Here is a 22,188-nt window from a genome sequence, read left to right on the forward strand (position 1 = left end):
CTCGCCCCACCACTTGCCCGCTCGATCCTGTCCCATCTCACCTTATCAGATCTCTCTCCACTTGTCTCGTGCCTTCTCTAACACACATCTTCAACTGCTCACTCTCTTCTGGCATCGTCCCTGCTGACCTTAAACATGCCACTGTAGTACCTATACTAAAAAAACCATCCCTCGACTCATCCACCCTCTCTAATTACCGTCCCATATCCCTGCTCCCTTTTTCCTCAAAGCTTCTGGAAAGGCTTGTCTTTACCCGTGTGTCTCATTTCCTCAATTCCAACTCTCTCCTTGACCCCCTTCAATCTGGCTTCCGCCCTCTCCACTCTACAGAGACTGCCCTTATCAAAGTCACTAACGACCTAATCGCAGCTAAATCCAAAGGCCACTACTCCATACTAATTCTTCTTGACCTCTCAGCAGCCTTTGACACCGTTGATCATGCTCTCCTTCTTCAAACTCTTCAATCACTTGGTCTCTGTGACTCTGTCCTCTCGTGGTTTTCCTCTTATCTCTCCCAACGCTCATTCAGTGTCTCCTTTTCTAATGATACCTCCTCCCCTCGCCCTGTCTCGGTTGGAGTTCCCCAAGGCTCTGTCCTTGGTCCACTTCTATTTTCTCTTTATACTGCCTCTCTTGGCAAACTTATTACCTCTTTTGGATTCCACTACCACCTGTATGCTGATGACACCCAGCTATATCTCTCCTCCCCGGACCTCTCCCCTGCCGTCCTGCAACGTGTCACTGCTTGCCTTTCTTCCATCTCTGACTGGATGTCCTCCCGCTTTCTGAAACTCAATCTCTCAAAAACTGAGCTCCTTGTCTTTCCTCCTCCTAATACTGATCCTCCTCTTTCACTCTCCCTTCAAGTTTGTGGTACCAACATCAGTCCATCCTTGCAAGCGCGCTGTCTTGGCGTCATACTTGACTCTGGTCTCACCTTTGAGCCTCACATCCAGCATGTTGCCAAATCCTGTAGATTCCATCTTAAAAACATAGCCCGCATCCGCCCCTTTCTTGCACCAGATACTACCAAGGAGCTTGTCCATGCTCTGGTAATCTCCCGCATGGATTACTGTAACCCTCTCCTGATTGGTCTTCCCAAAAGCCGTACTGCACCCCTACAGTCCGTAATGAACGCTGCTGCTAGACTGATTTTCCTCTCTAGTCGTTTCTCTCACACCTCACCCCTCTGCCAATCCTTACATTGGCTTCCTGTATGCTATAGGAGTCAATTCAAGGTACTAACTCACACCTATAAAGCACTGAACAACTCTAGCCCCTCTTATATCTCCTCACAGATCCATAGGTATGTCCCTTCTCGGTCTCTCCGTTCTGCCCTTGACCACCTCCTGTCCGTTGTCCGCACTCGTACGGCCAACTCGCGCTTGCAGGACTTCTCGCGGGCGGCTCCCTTCCTATGGAATAGCCTGCCTACCGCCATCAGACTCTCCCCTAGTCTTGCATCTTTTAAGAAGTGCCTTAAAACCCATCTCTTTAGGAAAGCATATGGCCTCCAAGACTAACCCTTACCTCGCATACCTGTCTCTTGCCCTCTCCTAAAGGGCAGTCCACCTTATTTGATTGCAAATTCCTGTCCTAATGTGTTTTACACCCACCTCCTATAGAATGTAAGCTCGATCGAGCAGGGTCCTCTTCAACCTATTGTTCCTGTAAGTTTATTTGTAATTGTCCTATCTATAGTTAAATCCCTTCTCATAATATTGTAAAGCGCTACGGAATCTGTTGGCGCTATATAAATTGCAATAATAATAATAATAATAAGTAAAGTATGTTTATTGTTTTGTTCTTCAAATTTGTTGGCACAAATTGAATCCAACAGTTATTCATAAGAAATTTATAATTTTAAAAAATAATTAATTATGTTGTACCATGTATTAATAAAAGATACTTGGCAAGTTCTAATTGCCTAGACCCTTAATTTAATGAATATTTGACTCCTGAAACTGATTCTTTCTTCTTCTCCCAGTTACAAGTGCTGTGTACCCTGAGTATTGTACAGGAAGATGTTGGCTTGTCTTACTATGTGGAACAGTTGCAGCTGTTTGATACACAGTGGTGTCATTCCAAACCATTGCTAATCACTAAATCTTCTTTTGGGAACTGAATAAACACACATGTGCAAACATTCTACCTGTACCTAGTTATAATAGTTAATGGTGGTGATGCATGTTACCTGGGGGGGCAGTCTTCCATGAGACACTTTTTCTGCTTCGGCATAGGTTGCCTGTCTGGGTCACAGAATGTATTTTTAATAACTCCTATTCCTCTGTTCACACATCGTGCAATTTTCCGCTGAACTCCTGTGAAGCAAATCCAATAATATTATTAAAGACAAGAAACAATGATAGGATGTTTTGTAAAACTGTTTTTTTTTTTTTTTACAGTATATCCCCTTGCTATAACACATCTCTGCTTCCATTTTAATCATTAAGACAAACTATCCCATAGATCATGTGCATTAAACAACCTGAAACGAGTTTAGTTGTCTGGCAAAAAATAATGTCTGACCATGAAAATACCAGAAGCTTTATTGTTCAGTGAGACTATACTATTAGTCATAGCCAACTAGACTTGTACACTGCAGATACATTTGTTTTGGCTGAAACAGTACATCTGAAAATAAAACTAAAATTCAGTAAAGCAGAAATGTATGCAAGTTGCTGTTCAACTTGTAAGAATTTCATCCACAGAACAAGATACAGGAATATGAATGATGAACCAAAGGGCACAAAAATAAGCCAATCAGTGTACCACAAAATATGTGCATAATATAAACATTATATATATATATATATATATATATATATATTTTTTTTTTTTTTTTAGTACACTGATAAGTGCATTTTCCACCATTTTGTTCACAAATTAAGTGAGAAAAGGTGACCCATAATGGGAAAAAGAAGTGGAACAGCAACTATTAATAAATATAAATATAGATTGATTTTTTTTACTGCTCCTTAATTGTTTCCTCACTTCTCACTTAATCTGTGAATAAAAGCAACATTTAGTGCCAGTCCCCTAGCCATTGATCATTTTTTCCCTCCATCAATTTTGGCAACACGGACGAACATGCACATCAATTGCACAAGTAATATGTTTCGTGATTAATCTATATGGATATGCATTGCATTTCATAACAGAACAGATCTTCAAATCTAGAACACACATCAAATTACCTTGACGTCTAAATACAACAAAAGGATAGACGACTTAGGGTTAATATTATGCACATAGGTGCTCACACAGAGTGTTCCAGGTTTGCCCTCATAGATTAAAAAGAGAATCTACAACGATAGAGCTCCATGCTTATCCATATATTTTTGTTATTATCCTTTTCTTTCCACTTGGTTATATTTTTACTTTTATTTCACTGACTCATCACTTACTCTTATTTTCTTGTACGTACACGCAGACATCTCACCACAACGCCAGAGACAGGCACCACAACACCCAAACATAACGGGATCTGTACAATGCCCTCCAAGACGCAGGCAACCTAGCAACGAGAGGCGCCTTAACAACCCCCCCATCCCCCGCCACCCCCTTAGGTCAGGAGCCACACTGAGAGTGCCAGACTGCCACTAAGACATCTAATGGACCGACGTCCACAGAAGCATGCACAGCACATAGCACATAGTACCCAGAAGATACACATACCCTGGCACTAGATACGCACAATGAAATCATCCTGAGATCACGCACACGCGTAAGCTCCTGCACAGCATAACACCTTCATGTAACACAAAGGAGCATACCTCACATCCTACGCCTGTAGTATACCGTGAGCGCAACACAACCAACCACTAGCCTGTAGAAATCTAACTAGCTCCGGGTTTGACTTCAAACATGATCATAATAAAAAAGTGCTAGCCAAGCGCATTTTATGGTATAGCTTGACACTAACCCCAAACACTGAGAGTATACTCACGATTGTTGACTAAATGCAAACTGACGATCTCATGAAATGCTGAATGTAACTTTCTTGTACAACTGAGCACAGAAAAATAAAGAATTAAAAAAAAAAAAGTACTGCAAAATAGTGCTGCAAATGCTTATATATAAAGGGCAGAAATTCTCCCAGGATTCATTCTATTTATGTAGCACAGTTTTGAGGGAAAACTTGAATCTATGTTTTTTTTTTCTCTTGTCTTCTTCACCTGTCATAAAAAAAACAATCTACAGGTATCATGTATCTTTCTTATTACGTTCAACTCTGGAAGTTCTAGTTCTTTTTAATTTTGACCATAATAATCACAATAATTATATTGGCATTAACACAGTACATTATTTATAAGAGGCATACTAGCACAGGATGCATAGTGACAATATATGATGACAACCATGTCCATAAACACCAGAGCACTACAGTTGGGAAAGGTACAAATACAAGCACTTAAACATCAGAAGAAAATGGCTCCACATTCCACTCTGGAATGCAGGTGCAGAAGGACCTAGGCAAGATGGACCAATATATCATGTCCCAATGTGGAATCCAAATGATCTAAAAAAAATAACACAGAGTTCCAAACTGGAACCCAAAAATTAAAATCCAAAAAAACTTCTAATTCCAATTCCAATATTTTAGGATGATATAAAAACTATGTGAACGTAAAAAAAAAAAATGGAATAGTTGATTATATAATAATTCTGGGGTTGTAGCTATATATAAGAAAATAAAGAAATCTCCCAATGCCCACATATACTCCAGGGGCAAGATGGAATTCTTCCACAATTTGATAACAGTTCCATGGGGTTAAAGTATAAACTAGCACTAGACTAGACTTAAATGAACATCTGTACCAGAGAACTTCCAGTATGGTTACATATTTATTTTGTTCATATTCTACAAGCACGAAAACTAGGCATTGGCATTATTTGTTTTCCTCTGGCTATTTAACAGCTATGACATGTTTTTGTGTTTGTGGTCTTTTCAATTTGTTTTGTTATCTGTCTGTGGTAATGTCGGTTACAATTTCCTGATGTACAACTCGATAACTTTTGTTATTTTACTATATGCTTATTTTCAGAACAGTCCTAAATGAGTACTGGAATGTTGATGATGAAAGTGTTTTGTATAATAAGACATTCAATGAATAATAGATGTTATATAAGTAAGACCTTTCTCAGTCACCGAACCAGTTTGCACACATTAAACCTATTAATAGCAATAAAGTCATCTGGTGGAATATATATTTCATTTTTTTTTTACTAGTATGTTACACACATACAGTTAATTGAAATATCTTATTATAAATAACATTAAAGTAGAAAAAAAAAGGTTTAAACAAAAAAAAATTATATTTGCCATTTCAGCTACCGTGAGCTAATTTTGAAAGACACCTTGAGTTAATTTTGCAAATCAATTGTCAATTTATATGAGCTCATTGTTTCATTATCTAAACCCTCACGTGTTTGGAAATTCTCAAGTGCATACATTGCAGTTGTGGCTCATGAACAAAATGGTTAAACATTTTCAAATTTTCAAATTAAGCAAACGGACCAGCAAGCATTTATTCCTTAAACATCATGTAAATATATGAGGTATTTTGCCATAATTAAAGATTATAAAATCATCCTGCATAATTATTCCAGTAGGACTTGAAACTTTCACATATATGATTTTAATCTAATAGCGAGTGACAATGAAAACCACCCATAGTACTGGCCTCTATTGGAGGGAGGGATGGGGGGTGGGTGAAGATAGACCACTAAGGGAGAGAGGGGGGTGAGGAGAGACCACTAGGGAAGGGTGGGGGTGGAGGAGAGACCACAAGGGGAGAGGGGTGAGGAGAGACCACTAAGGGAGGGAGCGTGGTGGAGGAGAGACCACTAGGGAAGGGTGGGGGATGGAGGAGAGACCGCTAGGGGAGGGGGTGAGAAGAGACCACTAAGGGTGGGGGGTAGGAGAGACAATGAGGGGGGAGATGAGATACCACTGGGGAAGGAGGGGGGAGGATAGACCACTAATGGGAAGGGGGGGAGAGATTACTAATGGGAAGAGGGGGGGGGGGAGAATAGTACACTAAGAGAGGCAGGGGAGGAGAGTAGAGACCACTGAGAAGGGGAGGATAGACTAATGGGATGGGGGAGAGGAGAGACCACTATGGGACAGGGGAGAAGAGGAGAGCCCACTAAGGGACAGGGAAAGCTCTATGGGGGTCGGAGAGAGCACTAAGGGATGGGGGAGGGTAGGAGAGAGCACTGGGAGACAGGAGGGGAGAGCTCTAAGGGACAGGAGGGGAGAGCAGTAAGGGACTAGAGGGGAGAGAGGCTGAGGAAGGGGGGGGGGGGAATAGAAGCACAAAGGGGCTGGTAGCACTCATTCCCTATCCTACCCCACAAACTCTTTCTTTCACACTACACACACAATGCTTCCCTATACATACACAGAAACACACCATGTTTCCCTTACACACAGAGAAACATACAATGCATCCATTACACACAAAGACAATGCATCCCTTGCACACATACACAGAAACACACAATGCATCCCACACACACACACACACACACACTGCATCCCTTACATACACAGAAACACACCTTGTATTCCTTACACATACAAACACAGATTCACACAATGCATCCCTTAACCACAACCAGAAACACACAATACATCTCTTACATACAAACACACACTGCTTTCTATCTCTTACACAAAAACACACTGCATCCACTACACACACACTGCATCACCTACACAAACTGGTATCCCTATACACTACATTCAATAAGCACACACTTTAGATCCTCTACACTAACACGTAACACATCCCCTACACCAGACATAGGCAACTTAGGCACTCCAGATGTTTTGGACTACACCTCCCATGATGCTTTGCCAGCATTATGGATGTAAGAGCATTATAGGGGGATGTAGTCCACAACATCTGGAATGCCGAAGGTTTCCTATCCCTGCCCTACACACTCCACTCCCTGTAAGCGAACTCATGGGTGGAACATGTAGGTGGACTCATGGGTGGGCCTTATGGGCATACTCACCGTCAAGCCCTGGGGGCCCAGACCTTGAGCTGTGCAAGGGCCCCCCAAAAATTGAGCTTCTTCACGCTCTCCCAGAACATTGACTTTTGTGACCACAGTTACAAACAGCTGCCAGAGAGCCTGTTCTACACCAGACCAGTGGAGCCAGACTGTAGCCAGAGCCCATCATCATCCTCATCTGGTTGTAAGTAGGCAATCTAGTATATTATTTGTGGTACTAATCTCTAATTTACCTCACATTAAAGGGACACTATAGTCCCTAGAACCACTGCAGCTTAATGTAGTGGTTCTTGTGTATATAGCCTGTCTCTGCAGGCTTTTTAATGTAAACACGTTCGTTCATATGGCAAATCGAATGGGTGGGGCATTGTGATATCACACGGGTGGAGGGGGGCGCAAATTTTTATTTTGCCAAGGGCGGCAAAAATCCTTGCACCAGCCTTGCCTTGAGTGCATTCTATTTTTAATTTTATGCTGCGTATTTCAATGTGGGATATTTGCACCCAGGCAAGCAGTACTATGCTGGTGGAGTGACAGCAGCCTTCTATTGTAGATATATAATTTATAATAAAATAGATTTTCTCACCCCTCCTGGGTGGTATGTTTTTCCTCATTCTTGGGTCCTCTACCAGAGGCTTGGGAGTTTGAGGGTTCTGAGCAGTATTTTAGCTGTTCCTAGAACTGCAATCTTCAGGACAGCAATCTCATATGTCCCACCTGGAATTTTTTGAGAGTCATGGCCCCGAGTGCTCCTATCACAACTGCCTTCACTTTCCACATCCTTTCTAATTCTTCTTTTAGTCCTTGGTATTACTCCACCTTCTCATGTTCCTTCTTCATGATGTTATAATCACTGGGTATTGCCACATCCACCACACCTGCAATCTTTCATTCCTTGTCTACCACCACAATGTTGGGTTGGTTGGCCAGCACTTGCTTGTCTGTCTGAATATTGAAGTCCCACAGGATCTTAGCCCTGTCATTCTCGACTACCCTTTGTGGTATCTCCCATCTAGACTTAGGCAGGTCCAATCCATATTCTGTGCAGATGTTTCGGTACACAATCCCAGCAACTTTCATCTTTTTACCCATCAATCTTTTTTTTTAGGCCATTGGTGGCACTCGGAATCATGAATCAAACAAACATGCTCGTCCATTGTGTGAGTTGTTTTGTGATTAACCTATATGGTGGTGCCAAAATCGGGAATTTTCACAATGTAGCACATGGCTTATGAATTTTCTGTAACTCTACAGTATCCATAGATAGTGATGTCGCGAACACAACATTTTCGGTTCGCGAACGGCAGACGCGAACTTCCGCAAACGTTCGCAACCGGCGAACCGGGCGAACCGCCATTGACTTCAATGGGCAGGCAAATTTTAAAACCCACAGGGACTCTTTCTGGCCACAATAGTGATGGAAAAGTTGTTTCAAGGGGACTAACACCTGGACTGTGGCATGTCGGAGGGGGATCCATGGCAAAACTCCCATGGAAAATTACACAGTTGATGCAGAGTCTGGTTTGAATCCATAAAGGGCATAAATCACCTAACACTCCTAAATCACAATGGATATGGATTGACACCTGACATATGACATATTGACACCTTGACATATGGATTGACACCTGTCCTCAGAGCCCCTGATACACACTGACACAGAGCAGAATAGGGACTGTTCCCCCTACATAGGGTCACTTGGCAGATATGGATTGACACCTGTCCTCAGAGACCCTGATACACACTGACACAGAGCAGAATAGGGACTGTTCCCCCTACATAGGGTCTCTTGGCAGATATGGATTGACACCTATCCTAAGGATCCCTGATACACACTGACACAGAGCAGAATAGGGACTGTTCCCCCTACATAGGGTCACTTGGCAGATATGGATTGACACCTGTCCTCAGAGACCCTGATACACACTGACACAGAGCAGAATAGGGACTGTTCCCCCTACATAGGGTCACTTGGCAGATATGGATTGACACCTATCCTAATGATCCCTGATACACACTGAAACAGAGCAGAATAGGGACTGATCCCCCTACATAGGGTCACTTGGCAGATATGGATTGACACCTGTCCTCAGGGACCCTGATACACACTGACACAGAGCAGAATAGGGACTGTTCCCCCTACATAGGGTCACTTGGCAGATATGGATTGACACCTGTCCTCAGAGACCATGATACACACTGACACAGAGCATAATAGAGACTGTTCCCCCTACATAGGGTCACTTTGCAGATATGGATTGACACATGTCCTCAGAGACCATGATACACACTGACACAGAGCAAAAAAGAGACTGTTCCCCCTACATAGGGTCACTTGGCAGATATGGATTGACACCTGTCCTCAGAGCCCCTGATACACACTGACACAGAGCAGAATAGGGACTGTTCCCCCTACATAGGGTCACTTGGCAGATATGGATTGACACCTGTCCTCAGAGACCCTGATACACACTGACACAGAGCAGAATAGGGAATATTCACTAAATGCCAAACATTGTTATACAGGGGAATATTCAGTAAATAAGGATAAGGGGGGGCTACTGTCCTCCCCCCCGGCCCCCTCCCCTGCGCGATGGGTGGGGGCCATAAATCACAATGGGGGGACCTACTGTCCTCCCGCACGCCCCCACCCGTGAGCGGTGGGTGGGGGCCATAAAAATTATGAGGGGGGGGACCTACTGTATGATGTTGTATCGATCAGGTAGTGTAAGGGTTATGCCCACTTCACAGTGACAGACCAAACTCCCCCTTTAACGCACCGCAAACAACCGCAAACAGTCCATTTGCACAACCGCAAACTCCCCATTTGCACAAGGTTGGATACCAAGCTAGCCATGTCCGTTACTTGTCCTCACTGATGTCATTGAAGGTCTATTTCTCCACCCAGCCACGTACAACACCAAGGGTCCCCGAAAGTATGCTAAAAAACTGAAAAAAGAAAAAAATCTCCCAAGAAGGAGATCTAAAACTGGCATAGGAAAAGGTTAGACAACTATAATAAAGTGATACCTACAAATCCTAGTGAGCATAGGTGTATAATAGAGGGAGAAAGGGAAAGCAGAGTAATGCTTCCTAATACCGTGGTTAGTACCCTTTGTTAAAATAAATTCAGTAATGGACAAAAGTCTTTATTGTATCATTTATAAATAACAAAGGGATACTATACTCATTTCCCTATAGTGACTAATCGTGTAATAATGGTAATACTATTACCTATTATATAATATTGGCAGGGGCAAGGAAATTCCCTCTAAGGAGATGGGTATAGGCAGAGAGTATGGAGACCGGAGTGATAAAGTGTCAATAAGGTGATATAAAGTTAAATGTATCACAGACACACAGCCACCCTTTCTCTTAGCTAGTTTCCAGAAATGATGGATAGGTAGAAGGGCTATAAAGACTCAGAGAGGTCTAAGAAGAATCCTCTAAACTAGCGCTAATCTCCTTAAACACCTTCAAGGGTGTTCTAAGCTAAAGCTCAATCTAAACGTTTAGATGACTGCCTGATTTCCCATCACAGATGCTGGCTAGGAATAACACTGTGCAAGTCAAAGAGTGGGTCTAAGTGCCCATAGTGCAGTAAATTGTCCCTAGTGAAGTGAAAAAGAGAATAACGAGCTGGCGCCCAAGAGAATAACGAGCTGGCGCCCTATCAGGGGAGGTGTATATGGCATCGATTTTAGGAAGCGGGAGATGGAAAAAGATGCTTGGTCGGTCCTCCTACTTCAAATTTGGGGCACTGCGCGTGCACTCTAATGTGCCACCAGATAGGAGTGGTGTGTTAAGTAGTACTATTCCAATCAGTTTAATCCCTGTTTAATCCCATGTGCCTTTTTTTTTGTTTGGTTTTTGAAGCCACAGTGCAACACCAGAGGCCCGAAAAATTAGGCATGTACACATGCCTGAAAAATTAGGTATTGTAAAAATTGATGTTTGTTTCCCAGGCAGAAAGTGCCCTGAAACATTGCGGCTTGAACCCTAGTTGGTGGTGGATAAGTCACGCAAGTCAACCGGCATTCAGAGCTAAAATACAGCAGCGTGTGGACCATTTTTAGCCCAAGGCAGCTCATCTCATCAGGCCTTTTTTAGTCGAATGTATCACCCACTGTCAGTCCCTTCGGGATCCATCCCTCATTCATCTTAATAAAGGTGAGGTAATCTAGACTTTTTTGACCTAAGCGACTTCTCTTCTCAGTGACAATACCTCCTGCTGCACTGAAGGTCCTTTCTGACAGGACACTTGAAGCGGGGCAGGCCAGAAGTTCTATCGCAAATTGGGATAGCTCAGGCCACAGGTCAAGCCTGCACACCCAGTAGTCAAGGGGTTCATCGCTCCTCAGAGTGTCGATATCTGCAGTTAAGGCGAGGTAGTCTGCTACCTGTCGGTCGAGTCGTTCTCTGAGGGTGGATCCTGAAGGGCTGTGGCAATGCGTAGGACTTAAAAAGCTCTGCATGTCCTCCATCAACAACACGTCTTTAAAGCATCTCGTCCTTGCCGGCGTGGTCGTGGGCGGAGGAAGATGACTTTCACCTCTTCCCCTGTTAGATTCCCGTTATGCTGTGACATCACCCTTATACGCTGTGTAAAGCATACTTTTTAATTTATTTTGCAAATGCTGCATCCTTTCCGACTTGTTGTAATTTGGTAACATTTCTGCCACATTCTGCTTATACCGGGGGTCTAGTAGCGTGGACACCCAGTACAGGTCGTTCTCCTTCAGCCTTTTTATACGAGGGTCCCTCAACAAGCACGACAGCATTAAAGACCCCATTTGCACAAGGTTGGATGCCGAGCTACTCATTTCCCATTCCTCCTCCTTAGTGATCTCAATGAAGGTATGTTCTTCCCCCCAGCCACGTACAACACCACGGGTACCAGATAGGTGACAACGAGCACCCTGGGATGCCTGTTGTGGTTGGTCTTCCTCCTCCTCCTCAAAGCCACATTCCTCCTCTGACTCCTCTTCCTCACAATCCTCTTCCAGCGTTGCCGCAGGTCCAGCAAGCGATGTTGATAAGGCTGTTTCTGGTGATGATGGTGACCACAACTCTTCCTCTTCCTCTTCACGCTCATCTACGGCCTGATCCAGCACTCTTCGCAGGGCACGCTCCTGGAAGAAAACAAATGGTATGATGTCGCTGATGGTGCCTTCGGTGCGACTGACTAGGTTTGTCACCTCCTCAAAAGGACGCATGAGCCTACAGGCATTGCGCATGAGCGTCCAGTAACGTGGCAAAAAAATTCCCAGCTTCCCAGAGACTGTCCTAGCACCCCGGTCATACAAATATTCATTAACAGCTTTTTCTTGTTGGAGCAGGCGGTCGAACATTAGGAGTGTGGAATTCCAACATGTTGGGCTGTCGCAAATCAAGTGCCTCACTGGCATGTTGTTTCGCGCTGGATATCTGCAAAGTGCGCCATGGCCGTGTAGGAACGCCTGAAATGGCCACACACCTTCCTGGCCTGCTTCAGGACATCCTGTAAGCCTGTTTACTTATGCACAAAGCGTTGTACGATCAGATTACACACATGTGCCATGCACGGCACATGTGTCAACTTGCCCAACTTCAATGCCGCCAACAAATTTGTTCCGTTGTCACAAACCACTTTGCCCATATCCAGTTGCTGCGGAGTCAGCCACTTTTCCACCTGTGCGTTCAGGGCGGACAGGAGTGCTTGTCCGGTGTGACTCTCTGCTTTCAAGCAAGTCAAACCCAAGACGGCGTGACACTGCCGTATCTGGGATGTGGAATAGTACCTGGAGAGCTGGGGGGGGTGCCGTTGATGTGGAGCAAGACGCAGCAGCAGAAGAGGACTTAGCTGAGGAGGTTATGGAAGAGGATGGAGTAGGAGGAGTAGAGGAGGTGGCAGTGTCACCAACTCCTCTGCAGAGCCACGCATTCCATGCTTGGCAGCCGTCAGCAGGTTTACCCAATGCGCAGTGTAGGTGATATACCTGTCCTGAGCATGCTTTGCAGACCAGGTATCAGTGGTCAGATGGACCCTTGCCCCAACACTGTGTGCCAGACATGCCATTACTTCCTTTTGCACAATCGAGTACAGGTTGGGGATTGCCTTTTGTGCAAAGAAATTTCGTCCGGGTACCTTCCACTGTATCCCAATAGCCACACATTTTTTGAACGCCTCAGACTCCACCAGCTTGTATGGTAAAAGCTGGCGGGCTAATAGTTCACCAAGTAAGAAATAAACCATAAAAAGTAGGTGCGCAAAATAGATGTATCCCTTTAAACAATAGAATGTGTAAAGCATGCAAACTTGTCATGCAATTAGCTATAAAATCGCAAATACAAACACTTATTGGGATAACACCATATATCAAGTGACTTATGCAGGGAAGTGTACACTGTTAAAGAATAAATAATAAATACTTGCACAGGTCTGCTCAGATGGTCCGATCTGGAAATATAAAGAGACACAGACCTAGTGCAATATTGTTGAAACAGATAATTATAACTAAAAAGGAATGTTCCAAACTCACAATTGTGGAGTGGTTGTAGTACCACTCCAGACTATCTCGCTCTGGGAGGATCAGTCCCCTGTGATCGTGGGATCCGATAAATTGACAACTGGAAGCAATCACTCGGTATCCGGTCCGTTTAGAAGTAAAATTCCATTTATTTCAACATAAAAGATGTGTTTAAAAATAACAAACAAGTATATTCCTGTTGCTAGTTTGAGAGTTCAATGAGTCCAGAGTTACGTTTTTCAAAAAAACGAAAGTAGTAGTTCTCTTACTCTGTCTCCGACTCTCCCAGCCAGCGAAGTTACTTCCGACTTCCGGTTTCCGGTATCACGCAACGCGTTTCGCCCCGCCTCTTGGGGCTTTCTCAAGCGTAAATGTGGGTGGCTCCCAATGTCTCTTAAATAGTGTTTACCCAATAGCCCAATTAGTTTCTTGGCAAGCATCATTACTCGAACCTGTTATGCAATACTCATAAAATGCAAATGTATCTCAAAAAACCAACTTCTAGTGTGTCTTATCATTTGGTTACAATTGGTTAAGGATACATACATATGCCAAAACAATGCCCAGAAAATGGAGAGAGGAAATGTGTTAATACTTTAGAATAGAAATTTATACCACAAACATATGTATGAAAAATAATAAAAACGACAATAATTCTTAAAAAGAGCTTGTCTTTTAGTAAAATAGAAGTAATTTAGCATGATGGCTAAATACATATTTAATCAATACATCTTATAAATAAAAAAAAAATTAATAAATAAAAATAGAAAAAAGACAGCCTTAAATATATTCACCGGAAAATTTCACCAATTCACCAGAACCAAAAAAGGGGGATATCTCCTAAACATATACTAATCCATACACGTTATAATCTCTCTATAAAAAGCTAAATGTTAGCTATACTAGTCGTATGTCCCCAATGAATGCCAGAGAGGAATTAAACACTAGAGGAAGTTAAAGAAAATTAAAAAGGTCAAAATCGATATTCAGTCCTATAGGGGTTAATGTATCCATACAGTAAGCCCATTTCATCTCTTCCTGCCCGATTTTCTTAATGAAGTCGCCCCCTCTCCAATCTTTGAATACTCTTTTGATCCCGATAAAAGAGAGACCTGAAGGGTCTTGGTTGTGTGCCTCCTTAAAGTGATTGGAGACGCTGTGACTTGTGACCCCCTTCCGAATGTTATATACATGTTCACGTATCCTTACATAGAGGGGCCGTGTGGTTCTCCCAATGTACTGGAGACCACAGGGGCATTCTAAAAGATATATTACATTAGTATTTCGACATGTAATATGCTCCCTTATATCGTATTCCTTTTTATTTTTAGTTGACCGAAATTTGTACACTATTTTCTCAGTCCGGCGTGTGTCTCTGCACCCCAGGCAAGTTCTACATTTGAAAAAACCTTTCAGGTCCCCAAATGCATTGTTAGTTATCGGTGGGATTTTTTCTTTTATGAAGCTTCTCACCAATGAAGACTTAAAACTAGGTGCTCCCCTGAAGGTGATATTTGGTTTTTCAGGTAATGTATCACCGAGATCTTTATCCATTTTTAGGATATGCCAGGATTTATTAATCACTCGTTTTATTGCTTTATGCTCTGAGTTAAAATTAAACACCATTAGATCTTTTGGGGGGTCCTTTCTACTGTTTATAGATTTCTCTAAAACATCCCTCTGTGTTAACTTTTCTACCTCATGCCATGTTTTGTTTAGAATATCATCAGGATAATCCTTCTCCTTAAATTTATTCAATAGCTCTTTAGCTTGTATCTGGAAGGTGTTGTCCTCTGTGCAATTCCGCCTCAGTCTCAATAATTGCCCTTTCGGGATACCATTGAGCCAGGGTGAATAATGGCCACTATTATATGCCACATAACCATTGGCATCCACCTTCTTAAAGAAGGTTTTGGTCTTCAGTGTATCACCCGCTACGTAGATATTCAGGTCTAAAAAATCAATGGCTGAGGGACTGATATTATGGGTAAGTTCAATTCCCCAGTCATTGTGATTAAGGAACTTCAAGTACTCCAAAAAAGTGTCCTCAGTGCCATTCCATATAAGGAACATATCATCTATGTACCGGCGATAGGCAAGCACGTGTGCACCCCAGCCATGGTCACCATAGATGAAACTTTCCTCCCAATGGGCCATGAATAGGTTGGCATAGCTAGGTGCATACGTGCTGCCCATCGCCGTTCCACGTAACTGCAAAAAAAATGAGGAATCAAACCAAAAATAATTGTTCTGGAGGGACCACCGGATACACTCCAAGAGAAACTTCACTTGTGAGGGGGGTAGATCATGGTATTTCAACAAAAAGTGTTCTACCGCTGCACATCCCCTGTCATGCGGAATGCAGGTGTAGAGTGAAGACACGTCACACGTAATCAGGAGGTATTCTCCCTTCCATACAAAATCTTTCACCATATCGAGTACGTCCATAGTGTCCTTCAAATATGATCTAGTAAGAGGAACAATAGATTGTAAAAATGTATCTATGTATTTGGAGATATTATAGGAGATGGACATAATGCCCGACACTATGGGTCTACCCGGGGGTTCTTCCAGATTTTTATGGATTTTCGGGAGTATATAAAAGACTGGGGTTCTCGGGGATTTGATATTTAGAAATTCGTATTCCTTTTTGGAGAGGATCCCTTCCAGTCTACCCTTGTCCAGAATTTTTACAAGAGACTTTCTTATCTCCCCTAATGGGTCTTTCCTCAGTTTCTCATATATCACCCGGTCCTCTAATTGCCTATTGCACTCTGCCACATATTTTGTTGTGTCCATCACCACCAAGTTCCCGCCTTTATCTGCGGGTTTGATGATGATCTGTTCATTTTCTCTAAGACCCTTCAATGCCTGTCTCTCATCATGTGTGAGGTTCGGCTCTTGTTGTCTCTTTTACAGCTTCTTTAGATCTTGTGAGACCACCCTCTCAAAGGTTTCTATTGCACCCTGTTTTAAATAACTTGGGTAGAAGGTGGACCTGTTTTGTAGATTGGAGTGTTTGAACGGATCTTCCCTCTCAGCCTTATTATATTCTTTATTGGAGTTGAGGAAGAATTTTTTGATAGATAGTTTTCTACCATATTTCAGCACATCAATGTGCGCTGTGAATGGGTCGAACTTTCTAGATGGAGCAAACTTCAGTCCCTTATTAAGCACTTTAGTCTCATTATCACTCAGCGTATAAGTCGAGATATTAGTAATGCCAACCGGAACTATCGGTTGTATCTCTTTTCTTTTTTGTTGTTTCCCTCCTCTACATCCTCTAGGCTTGCCGTCCTGGTTCTTTTTGTTGGAAACTCCCTCCTCATCGGTGTTCTGTCTAAAAAATCAGATCCTTCTTCTTTATCTAGGACTGAATATCGATTTTGATAAGTGTTCCTGTTGGAAGACGTGTAGTGTTGAAAGGTATTTTTATTAGGGGGCATATATTCCCTCCTTTCTTTTTGAGATCTAACATTATCTCTATTCGTCTGATAATTACGTTCAGTTTGGCTATATTTCCTTCCCCGTTTAACAACTTGTACCCAATCGTCTTTCTTTTCTTTTTCATGGGGCTTAGACTCCCTTTCCCTCCACGGGGTTATCTTTGGTTGGGTGGGCTTTTCTGTAACAAATTTTACTCGGTCCTGGCGTCTATAGTGATTCCTCTGTGGGGTTATGTCAGAGCTATTCCTCTCTCTTTGGAAGTTTCTGACCCTCCCCTCCTCATAATCCCTCTTATCTCTCTTATATTTCTTATATTTGGTATCCTTGATTTCCCTTTCTATTTTATCCAGACTTTTTTTAGTTCTATCTGATAATTCATTAAAGTCTTCTGTTCCCACACAAGGTTGCAATTGCTCCTGTATGGAATCAACTTGTTTGTCAAGTTCCGTCAAAGACTCCATCCTACATGAGATAAGGATATTCATGCATTCCATTGAGAAGCGCTCTAATGCCGCATCCCAAATAGCTGCATATTTAGCGTTTTCCTTCTCAAAGGTGGGTTTCTTAAAGAAACGAAGACCCCTAGGGGTAATGTTTTCTTTCAGGTATTTTTCCATTGTGGCAATTTCCCATTTATACTTAGTTTCTTTTATAAGTAATTTCTCCAAATTTTTAAATATAATGTCAATATTACTGTCAGTCTGTTCTTTAATCTCTACCTGATCATCCTCCTGATCAAAAATACACTTTCTCCTTCTATGATCAAAAACTGACATATTCGCAGCCCCTAATTCCAATGTATCAGAGTAAAACAATATAGAATGTAAATAGAATAGGATGGCGCAGAAATATGGAGAAAAAAATTAAAACCAATGAATGCAGCAACCTACAAGGGGATCTGATACAATTCACCAAGTAAGAAATAAACCATAAAAAGTAGGTGCGCAAAATAGATGTATCCCTTTAAACAATAGAATGTGTAAAGCATGCAAACTTGTCATGCAATTAGCTATAAAATCGCAAATACAAACACTTATTGGGATAACACCATATATCAAGTGACTTATGCAGGGAAGTGTACACTGTTAAAGAATAAATAATAAATACTTGCACAGGTCTGCTCAGATGGTCCGATCTGGAAATATAAAGAGACACAGACCTAGTGCAATATTGTTGAAACAGATAATTATAACTAAAAAGGAATGTTCCAAACTCACAATTGTGGAGTGGTTGTAGTACCACTCCAGACTATCTCGCTCTGGGAGGATCAGTCCCCTGTGATCGTGGGATCCGATAAATTGACAACTGGAAGCAATCACTCGGTATCCGGTCCGTTTAGAAGTAAAATTCCATTTATTTCAACATAAAAGATGTGTTTAAAAATAACAAACAAGTATATTCCTGTTGCTAGTTTGAGAGTTCAATGAGTCCAGAGTTACGTTTTTCAAAAAAACGAAAGTAGTAGTTCTCTTACTCTGTCTCCGACTCTCCCAGCCAGCGAAGTTACTTCCGACTTCCGGTTTCCGGTATCACGCAACGCGTTTCGCCCCGCCTCTTGGGGCTTTCTCAAGCGTAAATGTGGGTGGCTCCCAATGTCTCTTAAATAGTGTTTACCCAATAGCCCAATTAGTTTCTTGGCAAGCATCATTACTCGAACCTGTTATGCAATACTCATAAAATGCAAATGTATCTCAAAAAACCAACTTCTAGTGTGTCTTATCATTTGGTTACAATTGGTTAAGGATACATACATATGCCAAAACAATGCCCAGAAAATGGAGAGAGGAAATGTGTTAATACTTTAGAATAGAAATTTATACCACAAACATATGTATGAAAAATAATAAAAACGACAATAATTCTTAAAAAGAGCTTGTCTTTTAGTAAAATAGAAGTAATTTAGCATGATGGCTAAATACATATTTAATCAATACATCTTATAAATAAAAAATTAATAAATAAAAATAGAAAAAAGACAGCCTTAAATATATTCACCGGAAAATTTCACCAATTCACCAGAACCAAAAAAGGGGGATATCTCCTAAACATATACTAATCCATACACGTTATAATCTCTCTATAAAAAGCTAAATGTTAGCTATACTAGTCGTATGTCCCCAATGAATGCCAGAGAGGAATTAAACACTAGAGGAAGTTAAAGAAAATTAAAAAGGTCAAAATCGATATTCAGTCCTATAGGGGTTAATGTATCCATATAGTAAGCCCATTTCATCTCTTCCTGCCCGATTTTCTTAATGAAGTCGCCCCCTCTCCAATCTTTGAATACTCTTTTGATCCCGATAAAAGAGAGACCTGAAGGGTCTTGGTTGTGTGCCTCCTTAAAGTGATTGGAGACGCTGTGACTTGTAACTCTGGACTCATTGAACTCTCAAACTAACAACAGGAATATACTTGTTTGTTATTTTTAAACACATCTTTTATGTTGAAATAAATGGAATTTTACTTCTAAACGGACCGGATACCGAGTGATTGCTTCCAGTTGTCAATTTATCGGATCCCACGATCACAGGGGACTGATCCTCCCAGAGCGAGATAGTCTGGAGTGGTACTACAACCACTCCACAATTGTGAGTTTGGAACATTCCTTTTTAGTTATAATTATCTGTTTCAACAATATTGCACTAGGTCTGTGTCTCTTTATATTTCCAGATCGGACCATCTGAGCAGACCTGTGCAAGTATTTATTATTTATTCTTTAACAGTGTACACTTCCCTGCATAAGTCACTTGATATATGGTGTTATCCCAATAAGTGTTTGTATTTGCGATTTTATAGCTAATTGCATGACAAGTTTGCATGCTTTACACATTCTATTGTTTAAAGGGATACATCTATTTTGCGCACCTACTTTTTATGGTTTATTTCTTACTTGGTGAATTGTATCAGATCCCCTTGTAGGTTGCTGCATTCATTGGTTTTAATTTTTTTCTCCATATTTCTGCGCCATCCTATTCTATTTACATTCTATATTGTTTTACTCTGATACATTGGAATTAGGGGCTGCGAATATGTCAGTTTTTGATCATAGAAGGAAAAAGTGTATTTTTGATCAGGAGGATGATCAGGTAGAGATTAAAGAACAGACTGACAGTAATATTGACATTATATTTAAAAATTTTGAGAAATTACTTATAAAAGAAACTAAGTATAAATGGGAAATTGCCACAATGGAAAAATACCTGAAAGAAAACATTACCCCTAGGGGTCTTCGTTTCTTTAAGAAACCCACCTTTGAGAAGGAAAACGCTAAATATGCAGCTATTTGGGATGCGGCATTAGAGCGCTTCTCAATGGAATGCATGAATATCCTTATCTCATGTAGGATGGAGTCTTTGACGGAACTTGACAAACAAGTTGATTCCATACAGGAGCAATTGCAACCTTGTGTGGGAACAGAAGACTTTAATGAATTATCAGATAGAACTAAAAGAAGTCTGGATAAAATAGAAAGGGAAATCAAGGATACATAATATAAGAAATATAAGAGAGATAAGAGGGATTATGAGGAGGGGAGGGTCAGAAACTTCCAAAGAGAGAGGAATAGCTCTGACATAACCCCACAGAGGAATCACTATAGACGCCAGGACCGAGTAAAATTTGTTACAGAAAAGCCCACCCAACCAAAGATAACCCCGTGGAGGGAAAGGGAGTCTAAGCCCCATGAAAAAGAAAAGAAAGACGATTGGGTACAAGTTGTTAAACGGGGAAGGAAATATAGCCAAACTGAACGTAATTATCAGACGAATAGAGATAATGTTAGATCTCAAAAAGAAAGGAGGGAATATATGCCCCCTAATAAAAATACCTTTCAACACTACACGTCTTCCAACAGGAACACTTATCAAAATCGATATTCAGTCCTAGATAAAGAAGAAGGATCTGATTTTTTAGACAGAACACCGATGAGGAGGGAGTTTCCAACAAAAAGAACCAGGACGGCAAGCCTAGAGGATGTAGAGGAGGGAAACAACAAAAAAGAAAAGAGATACAACCGATAGTTCCGGTTGGCATTACTAATATCTCGACTTATACGCAGAGTGATAATGAGACTAAAGTGCTTAATAAGGGACTGAAGTTTGCTCCATCTAGAAAGTTCGACCCATTCACAGCGCACATTGATGTGCTGAAATATGGTAGAAAACTATCTATCAAAAAATTCTTCCTCAACTCCAATAAAGAATATAATAAGGCTGAGAGGGAAGATCCGTTCAAACACTCCAATCTACAAAACAGGTCCACCTTCTACCCAAGTTATTTAAAACAGGGTGCAATAGAAACCTTTGAGAGGGTGGTCTCACAAGATCTAAAGAAGCTGCAAAAGAGACAACAAGAGCCGAACCTCACACATGATGAGAGACAGGCATTGAAGGGTCTTAGAGAAAATGAACAGATCATCATCAAACCCGCAGATAAAGGCGGGAGCTTGGTGGTGATGGACACAACAAAATATGTGGCAGAGTGCAATAGGCAATTAGAGGACCGGGTGATATATGAGAAACTGAGGAAAGACCCATTAGGGGAGATAAGAAAGTCTCTTGTAAAAATTCTGGACAAGGGTAGACTGGAAGGGATCCTCTCCAAAAAGGAATACGAATTTCTAAATATCAAATCCCCGAGAACCCCAGTCTTTTATATACTCCAGAAAATCCATAAAAATCTGGAAGAACCCCCGGGTAGACCCATAGTGTCGGGCATTATGTCCATCTCCTATAATATCTCCAAATACATAGATACATTTTTACAATCTATTGTTCCTCTTACTAGATCATATTTGAAGGACACTATGGACGTACTCGATATGGTGAAAGATTTTGTATGGAAGGGAGAATACCTCCTGATTACATGTGACGTGTCTTCACTCTACACCTGCATTCCGCATGACAGGGGATGTGCAGCGGTAGAACACTTTTTGTTGAAATACCATGATCTACCCCCCTCACAAGTGAAGTTTCTCTTGGAGTGTATCCGGTGGTCCCTCCAGAACAATTATTTTTGGTTTGATTCCTCATTTTTTTTGCAGTTACGTGGAACGGCGATGGGCAGCACGTATGCACCTAGCTATGCCAACCTATTCATGGCCCATTGGGAGGAAAGTTTCATCTATGGTGACCATGGCTGGGGTGCACACGTGCTTGCCTATCGCCGGTACATAGATGACATGTTCCTTATATGGAATGGCACTGAG

General features: G+C 41.7%; 1 protein-coding gene across 1 annotated transcript in view; it reads right to left on the reverse strand.

Moving 5' to 3' along the window:
- Window positions 1-22,188, reverse strand: part of ADAMTS12 (ADAM metallopeptidase with thrombospondin type 1 motif 12) — a 544,067-nt gene that overhangs the window by 95,252 nt on the left and 426,627 nt on the right. Inside the window, exon 17 of the mRNA XM_063453964.1 lies at window positions 2,195-2,321. Coding sequence (XP_063310034.1) covers window positions 2,195-2,321 — 127 coding nt within the window. The remainder of the gene's footprint in view (window positions 1-2,194; window positions 2,322-22,188) is intronic.

This window comes from Pelobates fuscus, chromosome 5 (assembly GCF_036172605.1).
Source record: "Pelobates fuscus isolate aPelFus1 chromosome 5, aPelFus1.pri, whole genome shotgun sequence".
Taxonomy (NCBI): Eukaryota; Metazoa; Chordata; class Amphibia; order Anura; family Pelobatidae; genus Pelobates; species Pelobates fuscus.